This window comes from Cydia strobilella, chromosome 6 (genome assembly GCF_947568885.1).
Source record: "Cydia strobilella chromosome 6, ilCydStro3.1, whole genome shotgun sequence".
In the NCBI taxonomy this organism is placed as follows: Eukaryota; Metazoa; Arthropoda; class Insecta; order Lepidoptera; family Tortricidae; genus Cydia; species Cydia strobilella.
In genome coordinates, this window is record NC_086046.1 from 13,745,591 (window position 1) to 13,759,978 (window position 14,388).

At 37.6% G+C, this 14,388-nt stretch overlaps 1 protein-coding gene across 1 annotated transcript; it reads left to right on the top strand.

Annotated features, from left to right (window-relative positions):
* The first annotated feature begins 414 nt into the window (after positions 1-414).
* Positions 415-1,554, top strand: LOC134742152 (uncharacterized). The gene has a single exon (XM_063675121.1). The coding sequence runs from the start codon at positions 598-600 to the stop codon at positions 1,552-1,554; it is 957 nt and encodes a 318-aa protein (XP_063531191.1). The 5' UTR covers positions 415-597.
* The last annotated feature ends 12,834 nt before the right edge of the window (positions 1,555-14,388 follow it).

The following is a 14,388-nucleotide window of genomic DNA, read 5'->3' on the forward strand; positions in this document are numbered from 1 at the left end:
GTTTTATACAATTCTAACGTTATTCCTGCTCAGTCTTTTGTCAAATACGTTGGCCTATTTCTTGATTATGATCTTTCTTGGAAAACTCATATTGATACGATTTCTAAAAGAGCTGAACTGGGTTTAAACATATTGAAGTCGTTAACTGGAGTAAAATGGGGAGCAGATCCTAAGGTCCTCAAAACCATATATATCGCGACAATTAGAAGTCATTTCGACTATGGTTGTATGTTTTTTGCTGATGCGAATACCCATCTTTTAAGGAAACTAGATATTATCCAAAATAGGGCGCTACGAATTATTACTGGAGCTATGATGTCATCTCCAATTAATTCTTTGGAAATAGAGGCTGGCATTGTTCCTTTATTTGTACGCAGATGTTATATCACTGACAAGTATGGTCTTAAGTTAGTTAGTCGTGATAACGAAGTAACTTATAGATACTTAAATAATGTCATTATTCCAAATTATAATTTATTACCTTTTCCTAATTCTTCTTCCATAAGTGATGTTATAACTTATTTAAACTTTGAATTTCAAGATATAGTGTATTGGTCTAATTTGCTTCCCTGTTTTGAGCATGAATACAATGATATTATGCGAGACGTGGTTGTTGAACTGGTCAAATTTGAATCGAAATATGACTTTTTGGAGTTTCTTGATGATAAGACTGATTTTGTTAAATTATATACTGACGGCTCTAAAACTAAAGATAGGACCAGTTTTGCATTTTTTGACTCCTTTTTGAACATAGGAAAAGTTTTCGAATGTAGTAGTTATTTTTCAGTATTTTCGGCTGAAGTATTAGGCATAATTTACGCTTTAGAACATATTCGTGATAATTATATAACTGAGAATAAGTTTTTAATTCTATCTGATTCCATGAGCGCTTTACAAGCACTTAAAAATAAATGTGTAAGTGCATCTGTAAATTATTTAATTTATAAGTTAAGAAGTTGTTTAAGTTCTTTATTAAATAGAAATATTACTGTTGAATTTTGCTGGGTTCCGGGACATTCAGGAATTTTTGGTAACGAACTTGTAGATAAGCTTGCCAAATCTACAGAAAATATCCAAGTTTGTGATTTAAAAGTACCTCAATCCGATTTAGTACCTTTTGTTAAAGATCTTATGATTAGACGGTGGAACAACTTGTGGTCTAAATCCAAAGAAGTCAAAGGGAAATGGCTAGCTGAAATAGTCCTGGCACCTAGCACCAAGTCGTGGTTTGAATACCAAAGAAAATATGTAGAAAGGGCATTTATTACAACTATGTGTAGATTGCGCATTGGTCATGCTCGTTTTCCTGCACATCTTTTCAGATTAAAGCTAAGCGATTCTGCTGTTTGTGCACATTGTAATTTTAATGTATGTGATCTCGAACATATATTTTTCCATTGTCCTTTATTTAATTTACAAAGGCTATTGTTTGTTGCCATGTGTCTGGATACAGGTTTGCGAGTTCTGCCAAGCTCCGTTCAGGGCCTTTTGAAATATCAACAATTATATTCTGTAATCTATGAATTTGTTCTTCACACTATTGGCAGTCTGTAAATGATTGAAATAACCATAAAATTTATGTAAAATGTAATGACTTTTAGATTTAGATTGTATTGTGTATTAGTTAGATTTTAGGTATAAGCTGTATAATTACTTTTGTGTTTTATGTTTGAGCTGATGGCCAAGTTGCCAATGCTCGTAATAAATGAAAAAAAAAAAAAAAAAAATATAGACTGGCTATCTTTCTATCAACCGAATTATGGACGGTATAGAAAGGACGACAATCTCTTATGGCAGAACCACAAACTACTAAGAAGATAGAACTATTGCAAAAGTGACCAGCTTTCAGCTGTAAATAATAGTTCCTAATCTCTCCGTCGGCGCTAGTTAGGCTCTGGGACATGAGTATAGCATGAACTATGGATGGTATAGAAAGGATGCCAATCTCTTATGGCAGAATTGTTGCAAAAGTGACCGCTTTCAGCTTTAAATAATAGTTCCTAATCTCTCCGGTAGCGCTAGTTAGGCTCTGGGACATGAGTATAACATGAACCAACAAATAACCCGACCAAATTACGTAGGTTGTTTTTGGTAGTATTTCGGTGTATGGTGGCGCCGCCTAATTACTGTTTTTTGATGGACATTTTTCATACATAGAGATTTGGCTCCTTTATATAGTCTCCATGGCATGAACCATATAAGGCAACAAATAATCCGACCAAATTACGTAGGTTGTTTTTGGTAGTATTTCGGTGTATGGTGGCGCCGCCTAATTACTGTTTTTTGATGGACACTTTTCATTTGCTTTTCATACATAGAGATTTGGCTCCTTTATATAGTCTCCATGAACCGAATTTTTTCTACTACACGGCAGTTCGAAATATGAAGAATGGATTCCTGAGCATTTTTGATTTTTCATACATTTTGTATCTTCATAATAGCAAAGAATATAATATTCACTAGGTACAGTTCTCACGGTAACGTCACAAATAATGTTGTCCATCCCTAACACATGACACGTTCTCTTTCTCAAGGCTATTTTTATATAATATAAACGGAGCCTTGATTGCCCAGAAAAGAGCAATTCGAGCAATGGTACACATTCCTTCTTTTGGTTCATGTAGAGAGTATTTTGAAAAATTGGGTATTCTCACGGGTCCCAGCTTGTACGTCCTTATTCTTCTTACCCAGTTTGTTAAAAATATTGCGAAAGATTGTACTGATGAAGAACAGGAGTCTCGCCTAGCCACAAGGACGAAAAACATAAAGGGTAGCTTCTTTCCGAAACTTCAGGTAGCCAAACATTGCGCAAGATACCAGGCAGTCACTTTATTTAATAAGCTCCCTACTGACCTGAAAGCCATTACGGATTGGTTTTTATTTAAGCGTAGGTTGAAGTCGTTCTTATTGACTAGATGCTCCTATAGTATTGATGAAATATTTGATAAGTCGCTAATTTAAGGTATTTATAATTGTTATTTAGTATTAGTATAAATGTGTTTATTATTATTGTTATTTATAAATTGTATTTAATGTAATTTCTAAAACAATGCTTGTATTGTTTTAAGAATAAAATAAATTACATAAAAAAAGCTCTGCCACTAACACAATTACTGCCTGGAGCAGTCGCGCAACTTTATGTGCCATACTTATTACTACTGGCATAGAGTAACTTATACTAGAGCGGTACTGTCATAGTAAATTTTGTAACCACAGTAAATTCACTACCATCTGTCGACACACTTTAAAACTAAAAATAAATATTTATAAAAATACGATAAAATGTATTTAAATATGGATAAATGATTTTTATTATATGCATTAATTATTTTAATGATTTTGACCCATGTTCTTTCACTGATATGCGTTAAAATTGTTAAATAACAAACGAAACCGTCAACGCCATCTATACGACAGTAGGCCAAAGCTAGTAGCGCCCTCTGAACGAGAATCAAATTTTCTTGATTTTCGAGGCACGTTTTTTCCTTAGACTGTATCCATCTATTACGGAGTTATATCTATTTTTGCTACTGGTAAATGAATCAAGCATAGACATAGCATTACATATTAGATGTGCTATACGAGAGATGTGATATATGCGCCAGTGAGGGACAGAAAATACGCAATGCGACAATATGATTGGTCGAGTAGATTTGTAGCCCACCATAAACCACCAAATTTACGGTGGGGAATAAAAAAAATGTGAGACTGTAACAAGGACATACAATAATATTGCTTTCTCTACTACTCCTACTGAAAGTTCTATAAGAGCATCTCATTCAGTCAAATGGGAGAGGGGGCCATTTCCTCTCTTTAATATTGTACTTCTATGGTATCAAGACTAACAAGTTTAGATAGTAACTATTTCATTTCACCAACCTGCTGCACGGTGACAATAATAGGTTTAGCACGAGTGCGCTGCGGCAGTATTTTGCACCCGAGATAAGCTACCCATCTGTTACAAGTGTTACACTACATTAAATTAGAATAATTTTTAAGAAAAAAACCGACTTCAATGGGGGATGCCGCTGAAAGTTTACTTATTGTTGATGGTGCACTCTTAGATTCCAGACAATGAAATGAAAAAGACAGCCTAATTATCCTAATCCATCTTTTGCCTAATTTTGCCTAATTGCCTAATTATTATAATATTGCCTAATAATGTAGAAAAGGAGGTAAAACAACCCACTTTTCTAGTAGCATTTCGTTTTTGTAAGGGTCGCAGTTCTAATCTTTTTTTTTTGTTAGGAGGGAAAAATGCATTCCGCATAGCACCCGGGTGCGAGGGTGTCCCGAGTGATTATGTGGGACTCCCGTCTAGGCTAATGAGGCCCACGGTGTACCCACTAAAAAACCCCCCATATGCCGCCTCGCCGCCCTATTGGTGGGGTTACGGGAACGCTTACGTACTCATCCGCGACCCCACCGGCGGCAGCCGCCCACGAGCGGCTCCTTCGCGAATGCCCGAAGGCCCTTCACGCTAGGCGCGCTAGATGGTACGACGCGCCTTCCTCCTCGGCTTCTGTTCTGCGTTGTAGCGGACCCCCCCCCCCCCCGAGCCCGCCACAAGGAAGCCACGGGAGAACGGCAGATCGTAACACCGACACTCCTCTTCCTCTGCAGCCCCACCAACGCCGCTACAGCGGAACGGCCCCGCCAAGTTCTCAGGGGATAGGGAGAGTGGCGCATCGAAATACCATCACTCCTCTTCCCCTGCGATCCCACCTCGGCCGCCGAGGATAGGGAGAACGGCAAACCGCAATACCGACACTCCTCTTCCTCGACGGCCCACCTTCGGCGCATCAGCGGACTAAAACAGCCCACTTGGAGCGTCCTCCTCGGGCCAGCCTGCGCCTCAAACAGGCCGGCCCTGGTTGCCTCTTCGCTTCACCGTGGGTGACCAAGCCATGGTTACTAAGCCCCTCCACCACGACAAGGTGAGCAACCCGCGGGGGGTCGCAGTTCTAACCTAACCTAACCCACTTTTCTGATAGTATTTCGTTTCTGTAAGGGTCACAGTTCTAACCTAGCCTAACCCACTTTTCTAGTAGCATTTCCGGGTCCGGGTCTGGGTCCGGATCCGAGTCCGGGTCCGTGTCCGGCTGTCCGGGTCCAAGTTTGGGTCAGAGTTCGGTCCGGGTCCGGATCCGAGTTGGGGTCCATGTCCAGGCCCGGGTCCGGGTCCGAGTCCGGGTCCAAGTTTGGGTCTGGGTCCATAAGGAAGAGAACAAATCGCCAATCGTGAACTATGTGTCATTGAAGTGTTCCATTCTGATCATCATCAGCATTTCCACTTCATCAAATGCCACTTTTTTAATGGTAAATGCTGGATTTGTTGATGAAAATACAAAAATCACAATATGTATGCCTTTCACATTTGAGGAGTTCCCTCGGTTCCTTATGGGTCTCATCATCAGAACTCGAGCTTGACAAAAATATGTCTTAAAAACTTAAGTTGCTTAAGAAACATAAAGAAGAGGACAAATCACCAAACGTAAACTATGCATCATTAAAGAGTTCCATTCTGATCATCATCAGCAGTTCCACTTCATCAAATGTCACTTTTTAAAATGGAAATGCTGGATTTGTTGATAAAAATACAAAAATCACTATATGTATGCCTTTCACATTTGAGGAGTTCCCTCGATTCCTCATGGATCCCATCATCAGAAGTCGAGCTTGACAAAAAGGTTTCTTAAAAACCTAACTTGCTTAACAAACATAACGAAGAGGACAAATCGCCAAACGTGAACTATGCGTCATGTCATTGAAGAGTTCCGTTCTGATCATCATCAGCAGTTCCACTTCATCAAATGTCACTTTTTATTAAATGTAAGTGCTTAATTTGTTGATGAAAATACTAAAATCACTATATGTATGCCTTTAACATTTGAGGAGTTCCCTCGATTCCTCATGGATCCCATCATCAGAACTGCGTTTTGGCAAAAACGGGACCAATCTGTATGTATATACTTACAATCAAAAAAAGAATTTTCAAAGCCGGTCCAGAAATGACGGAGTTATGGAGTAACAAACATAAAAAAAAAACAACCACCGAATGCAGTGACTTATGTAATCTACTTGTGAATGCACCATTATAAAGTGGAAAATGATTGGTGGGTTGCACCAAGAATCATGAGTTGGGGTAATTTATCTGAAAAAATAATTATACCACAATAATTCAGAAACTAATACCTAGGTACCTGGAACGGTGCTATCAAGCTTGCATATAATAAGAGGAGTTGTTATCTGACGGAATATTTTGATTCAGGATTATATAGGTTTTCGTGGGCTTGGTTTGCTTGTTTGCTCGCTTGGGTGGCGCAACTCGACGTCATATTATTGCGCCTATTTTGCGTGATGGGTTGTCGGCACTACTTCAGACCTGCTAGCATGAGTTGCGTTCTTGCGCGCGACTCCATGCATCTAGCGAGACTTCAAGCAATGAGGATGTAACAAGATAGAGCGGTACTGTCATAGTAAATTTTGTAACCACTTTAAATTCACTGCCATCTATCGACATACTTTAAAACTAAAAATGAAGATTTATAAAAATATGTTAAAATGTATTTAAATATGGATAAATGTTTTTTATATTTGCATTAATTATTTTTATATGATTTTGACCCTAGTTCTTTTACTGGTATGCGTTAAAATTATAAATAACAAACGAAACAGTCAACGCCCTCTATACGAGAGTAGGCCAAAACTAGTGGCGCCATCTGATCGAGAATCAAATTTTCGTGATTTTCGAGGCACTCTTTTTCCTTAGACTGTATCCATCTATTACGGAGTTATATCTATCTTTGCTTCAAGTATATCGGACTCGCGCGCGAGAACGCAACTTATGCTAGACCGCCTGGATTATTTAATATACGGAACAGCGCTATCTTGCGTCCGATTCGTAAACCAAAAATAATAGCCTACAACTACATTACCTTAGGTACCTTTAATTCAAATAAAAACTTTTACTAAGTTACATTTAGTTTTAGGAGTTATTTTTTTACATCGAGTCGTAGCACGGTACGCTTATCACCATGCCTGTCACGTTCTAACAAGTATGTGAGTGCGAAAGTGACGGACTTAGTGATAGGGGAAACCATGCTGCGCGGGCGTCACGAGTTCTTATATTAAATGAAAACTTTACGAGTCTGGTCTGAGTCACTAACTATCGCATGAAGAAAAATTGATAATGATCGCTATTCAAGATTAATTACTTCACGAAAGACTCATATGTGGCTTTCCATGCGGACCTTTCTATCAGAATTTGTATTAGTATTTCAGATAAAAAGGTCCTTATTGCATTTAAAGCATAAGGACCATTTTGTGATGGAAAGCCACATACATATACTGAACTTGACTTATTAAAATTATTGTATTATTGGATACGTGTACATAAGTAGGTAGGTACTATATCTGTTTTCTATAGCATTAGTTTAAAAGCTTAACAGTCCCGACGCGAAACACTACCTAGGTACCTATTACATTTTACATAATTTTCTGTAAAATACAGAACATTCTAACCAATATATTCTAAACTTTATCTCACAGTACCTAATTACCTCTTCTAAGTTCTACCTAAGCGTTAAGGATGACTCACGTTAGACCGGGCCGTGTTCGGGCCGGAGCTTCCGTCGCTTACTTTTCTATGACATGACAGGTGATCACGTGATGCTTTCCATAGAAAACGAAGCGCCGGAAGCTCCGGCCCGCACACGGCCCGGTCTAACGTGAGTCATCCTTTATCCCGGCCTTTGCCAGGGTCCGCTTTCCTAAACCTTGAACTCGCCAATATTTGGGCACATAAAGTTACAAGTAAATAGAAAACAAAGGTCTACTGGAGCGAAATATATATTGAATATAGTTCAAAATATAATAGTTTATCATGCTGATATATTAGAATTTCATTTCAGCCTTAGGATTTAACATGTCAGAGACTTTTTGATGACCAGGATTTTTTTTCCATACAAAAAAGATGACGTCATAACTCCTCTCCTTTTTATTTTATTTTTGGTGCTTCGGTTCAAATTGGTTTATATGTACTAAAGATCAATCGTGCCGATTTTCATATTTTAACACCTCTTGCAGCATTTTACTGAATTTCGGGGTGAACCACCAGGACTTCCGAGACAGTGCACTCTTGCTGCAGCCTCGATAATGCGTTCGAAGGGCTTCATGGTATGACACATAACCTTAATCTCCGGTAGCTTCTGCAGTCTTGTACACTATCTTAGCCTTTGAAAATTGGACAGATAATGCTTGGCCTCCAAGAATCGGGCATCCGTCGGCTGGTTAGTATGTTAAAAAGGTCAGTTAACAGGTCAACACCATGGTCGCCTATCGCTTTTCACGCTTCTATCGGCAAGTCCTTGGGGCCCACAGCTTTCCGGTTTTTCATGCCGCGAAAGCATGTCAGTGTCTACTTACCTATCTATTTTATTTAAGAACATAGGGGACGGCCGCTTCTCCATGCAAACGTAGTCCCCATTTTCATTTACGAATATTGACATTATGGAAAATATTTTTGCATAATTTGATGTATACTTATTAACTATAACTATGCCCCTACGTGTGGCTTTTATTGATTATTTGGTCATTGTAAAAATTTGGAGCAAAAAACAGATATAATACAAATTTTTAAATGTTCCTAACATTTATAATAATTAAAAATTCGATTAAATCATATATAGGGGGTGTACGGGGTGCCCCTCGTACAGTCTTGAGATGATACGGACCGTACAGGGGGCATAGCTGTGGTAGACACAACAAATTATGTCAAAATATTTTAGAGAGGAAAATGAGGACTACTTTTGTATGAAAAGGCGAAATCGCGGGTCCTCCACTTTCGTCTTAATCGTCTCTGTAATTGGTACTATTTGCATTGTCAGTTCTAGAAAACAGGACCATTAATCATCAAAATCAGGATCATTAAAATCTGCAACGAAATCAGCTCAAAGTGCCTCAAAACAAAACTTTATTTCAATTTTACGCGGCCGACTAAATACCCGTTAGCCAATCACAGTCGGCGATCGCGGTTAGAGTAATCTAAACAACGTATGATGGAAGCGTAAAATAGAACAATGGTATAGAATGCTCGTAAAATAAGCAAGGCGGGCCGCAAGACATCGACAGCGGAGTTCGCTATTTATACACGATTATCCGGCAACCAGCTATACGAGATAAAGCTCGGAATCGCTTACACACAATAAAACAACCGGGCTATAGCTTCAGATGTAGAGGCATTATATTCACGTTAAAACATATTATTCCACAGCCGTGCACAATTCTATAAACAAACGAGACAGAGCGTGGGTGTGTGTGTACATTAGGGATTTAGTAACTCGCAGTTTCAGCGTTCGGTGACTCGCCGGGGAAACAGGGCGTGATGGGGTTTCACTCCTCGATTAGATTTTTTTTATAAACCGTTCTGTTCTGAAATGGCGAGCTCTCTTATATAAATTTTGTTCACGCAGTACAAATTACATCTCCAAATAAACAAAATACGGGATGAGATGCACAATTTGTTTTTTACGAATAGATAGGTAAATAGTGTTGATAAAAATTTAAAAGTTACCACTTTGACTTTCAGAAGGATAATGCCTTTTCCCCTCACTAGCTCGGAAAGTTGTCTCCTTTAAAACAAGCGGGGAAAAACGCATTTTATCCACTAGTGGGGAAAGTAATTTGACCTTGGATGGAGCGTGTTTAAGTAGCTTGACAGATAACAAAACGTAAAACGCTCATAATAATGGTTCGTTCGATATTAATTATCATTAAAGCTTTATTTAATGATTTTATGTCATAAACCTTAAAGTTCCATAAAAAACGTTTGTTTTTAATAATGATGTTAATTATAATTCGGAACGCACGAGTTGAGTCAATGCAATTTCAAAACGCATCATTGACATTTCATACGTCAGAAATGTCAACATTGTCAACAAAATTTTTACTTAAAAATTTCTCACGTAAAAATACACAATTTCCTGAGTTTTTTGTTATAATATCGTAAAAAAATTAGTGATTCCAGTGATGAAGATGATCTAACGCCTGTGGATGTTGCACTTTCCTCGCTATAGTGAGGTGAAAAGTTTTGTGTTACACACGGGTGCAAATGTATTTTACTTCTCGTGTGTTGAAACACTCGCGGGTAAAATACAACTTTGCACCCTTGTATAACAAATAACTATTGTATACTTATACTGCCTATAGGTATTAGGTATTACAAAGTATGGAACCCAAAAGTTTAAACTTAATAACCAATCGACAATGATAGGTAATATATTTTTTAATACAGTTGCTCAAAAAGTGCTACTTTTCGTGGCTGTTTAGCGTGCGGAAAGTTGGTTTTCGCGAACTAGTGCTTTTTACTTTTCCAATTTTTTAAATTTTTACTTGTTCCAATTCATGACTACTTATTGATGAGTGTTAATATTAGTTTCCTTTAAACGTCGTAATAAACATAAAAACCTACTGTTAATGTAAGAATACGAAAAATATGCATATTTCATATTTTATTACTTACCTCTTCATTTATAACACGTTTATTTTTTCATGTTGAAAAACCGTTCTTAATAAGTTGTCTGAATGGAACTGAACGCCTGTCAAAGAAGAGGCGTATTTTCTTACTGCAAGAATGTTTTAAGTTTCCAAAGGCAACATTTGATATTGTTTTTATAAATATACGATACACAAATAATCGTAAATAATGATATTTAGGTAATAATAGTACAATGTTTTAATATTTACAATTGATTCTGTCTTATAGAACATGCATTTAAAAAAAAAACTTTCATTGAAGTGGGTTCAATGAAAAATTATTCTATTCGAATAAAAGCTAGTAAAACACCTCTTTATAATGTCAATGTCAATGATGTCACAGAATTAATAATATAAAAGTTTCGAATTCCATTCCTTACTTGTTGCTTTTCTTATTTTTTCGCAACTGTATTAAAAAACGTCGTTCGATACACGTGCGGAAATGTCATTCTTCACTCGTCCTGAGTCTGATATCGTCGTGATATCTCGGTACTCGTGAGGTAATGACATACTTTCCGCACTAGCATCGAAATGTACTATATTTTGTTTCAATAGTAGCAACTGGTCTTGTAAAATTGACTGTTTTCTTGAGACAATAGCCACATTTAGATTTTCTAATTGCCTTCTCAATTAGGGATCCAGTTATACTACGTCGGTGGCAAATAAGCATACGAACCGCCTGATGGTAAGCAGTCACCGTGGACGCCTGCAACTCCGAGGTGTTAGTGTTACATGCGCGGTGCGACACTTGAGACCCTAAACTCCCGCACCCTCGTTGAGCTCTGGCAACCTAAGATACTCAGCGGCAGGAACATAACACTATGAGATGAGCAGGGTCTAGTGTTATTTGGCTGCGGTTTTCTGTAAGGTGGAGGCGCTGTGGTGTGGGCATATGTTTGTATTGCATAATGTTACTTGGCAGAAATGTCGTTTGGCAGAATTACCTTTCCCATAGTATCATTTAGCATACAATAACTTCGCTGTTTTATAATTCAGAACCATAGTTTGGCATACTGTTGATGATCATAACATTACAGTATTTTAAACGAATATTGTTTTCGCAAATAAATGTACTGCATACTATTTAGATGTCATAAAGTTATCTAGTTGAATTAGTTGATCAGATGAAATTAAGTGTTTTTAATTTATTTATATTCCCTAGTAGGTATTTTAATGTTATGCTCTATCCTAATCTATTTTTCTGGCAGTTGTTCGTTTTTGTAGGTGGTCGCAGTTTTAACCTAACCTAACCTACTTTTCAGGTAGCCGTTCGTTTTTGTAGGAGGTCGCAGTTCTAAACTAACCAAACCTACTTTTCTGGCAGCTGTTCGTTTTTTAGGGGGTCGCAATTCTAACCTAACCTAAGCTACTTTTCTGGCAGCTATTCGTTTTTGTAGGCCAGGGGTCGCAGTTCGTTTTTATAGGAGGCCGCAGTTCCATGTTCCAACCTAATCTAACCTTCTTTTCGGGCACGGGTTTAATTTTGTTGGTGTCGCAGTTCTTACATAACTTAACCCACTTTTCTGCTAGCAGAAAAATCATTATGCTAAAATAAGAGTATGCTGTAGGATGATTATGGTACATAAAATTATGCTAAAGGAAAGTCGGTAAAAGTAATCTTCTGCTAAATAATATGCAACATGTATTGTATGCGTAGCTAGTAATAGTAATGCCAAGTAATAGTGATGCAAAATTAACATTCGATTAAAAGTGTCTGCGATACATATTATGCGAAGTGTATTACTGACAAACAAAATTATGCCACATGAGGGTAAACCCCTGGAAAGACATCCGCTGCGCTGTGCCCTACCACACAAAGCAAGATGACATTCACAGTGCCCATACCTCTCTTTTGGACGTAGCTTAAGGACGTACCCGGGTTATGATAATACTATTACTTATTCTGTGCCCGGGTCCCCAGTTTGGGCAGGTGTTCAAATATGTACAGTCTAGAGGTCAGAGATAGTTGATCTTCCTGCAAATACACATCTATGCAGAAGGGGTTGATTAACGCTGCAGCCGACTTTACGTACCTACCTACTTTTTTGAATAAGTAGTACTTGGCAAAAGTGGTAGTTAAAGAGCTGTATGTTTACTTTACGCATGTTGGTGCGCCTTGGAATTCTCGAATCTAAACTCACGGCCCGATTCGAACAATGCTTATAAGTAATCACAGCGATACGATACCGATCTGTCAGTGTCAAAATTGACTTTTTTTGGTTAAAGAAATGTCACTTTTCACACTGACAGATCGATATCGTATCGCTGTGACTTCTTATAAGCATTGTTCGAATCGGGCCGTCAGTCTCTTTATAACCGTCCCGAATTTATACAGTTTTACGAACTGGTGAGTTCATAACTGAAGCTGAAAATAACCTGCACCATACCATACCCACAAAAATACACTTGATTTATTTGATACTCGTACCCGCGCAGTAAGTATTAAACTACATTTGTTTTAATGGCAACTGAACCAATCAGAGTAATCAATCTAGTTAGGATATCTACTTACTCTAACATTAAAAAATGCTTTTAGTGGATTAGTTTCAAAATAGTTTGTGACTAGTATTATGAAACCAAAATAGTGTAAATATATATATATATATGTCCTTGCCTTATCACTGTTACATATTTCCTGTGACTTTTTTTCAAGTGTTTTTGAATAAAAAAAACCCTTCAAGTTTGGTTAGTTTATACGACACGTCATGATTATCGAATTTAAACTATCGTGAGACATATTAACTTAACTAACTTAGCGGTTTGACTCACGTATTTTTAGTCACTCGCGCGACATGTTTCGGAGAGCCTAGGTCTCCATTTTCAAGCACTAACAGTGCCTGAGTGAGTAGCGGTCAAGATTATGTTGTGTCAGCTGCATTGGCCTTATTATAAAGTTCAAGAGTGATAACGATGAAATTACAGTTTTCATTAGATGTTTTTGGTTGTCGACAGATCCACTTGACTAGACCCAAGTACACAGTGCCACTTGCACCATCTCACGACTTGTTAGATAAACAAATCCGGTTAAAGCTGCAGTTACCATGGTTACCAGTATATTTTGACACTGAGTTTAACGGTTTAACCGCTTAACCCCGGGTAAATGAGATGGATTTGTTAGATAATGTTCACAAACGCATTTTTTCTGAGTAGCGAATTTTCACGTTGCGGTTTTTCACGATCGCAAATTTCTTTATTCGTCTTTTTTCATGAAGCGTTTTAAAATGATCGCGTTTATTTTTCCCTTATTTTACCAGTATATTATTTTATCAGTCGCATATATTTTCAGCAGCATTAGGCAACCCACGCCTTATTTCGACGAAGCTCCGCTTCGCGGCGCACCTATTTCTAGGCGGTCTGCCCTTCGGGCATCTGAAGATACCTAAAGAACCTAACCTACCTACCTATTAATGTGTAATAACGAAAAAAATAAACGTGAACATTATAAAACGCTTCATCAAAAATCGCTACATGAAAAAGACGAATAAATAAATTTGCAATCGTAAAAACCGCGAATTGAAAATTCGCTACTCAGAAAAAATGCTTTTGTGAAAATTATCTAACAAGTCATCATCATTAGTATTTTATGGTTCACCATTATAGCTCGGTATTCTATACTGCTTCAATTTGAATTAAATTTAGAACTTATTATTTTGATTTGATTTTGTTTCTAGTTCCATGCCATATATATATAGACTTTAATATTATTTAGAACTGCTAAAATGTAGAGTTCGTCTAACCTAACAAAGTGAGAGAGTGTAAGTAGTGTAAGAGTGAGTTAAACGTCATATTTTCATGGAAATTAGACATTAATGATGACATAGTGACACTCGGACTCTATCAATAATTGGACGT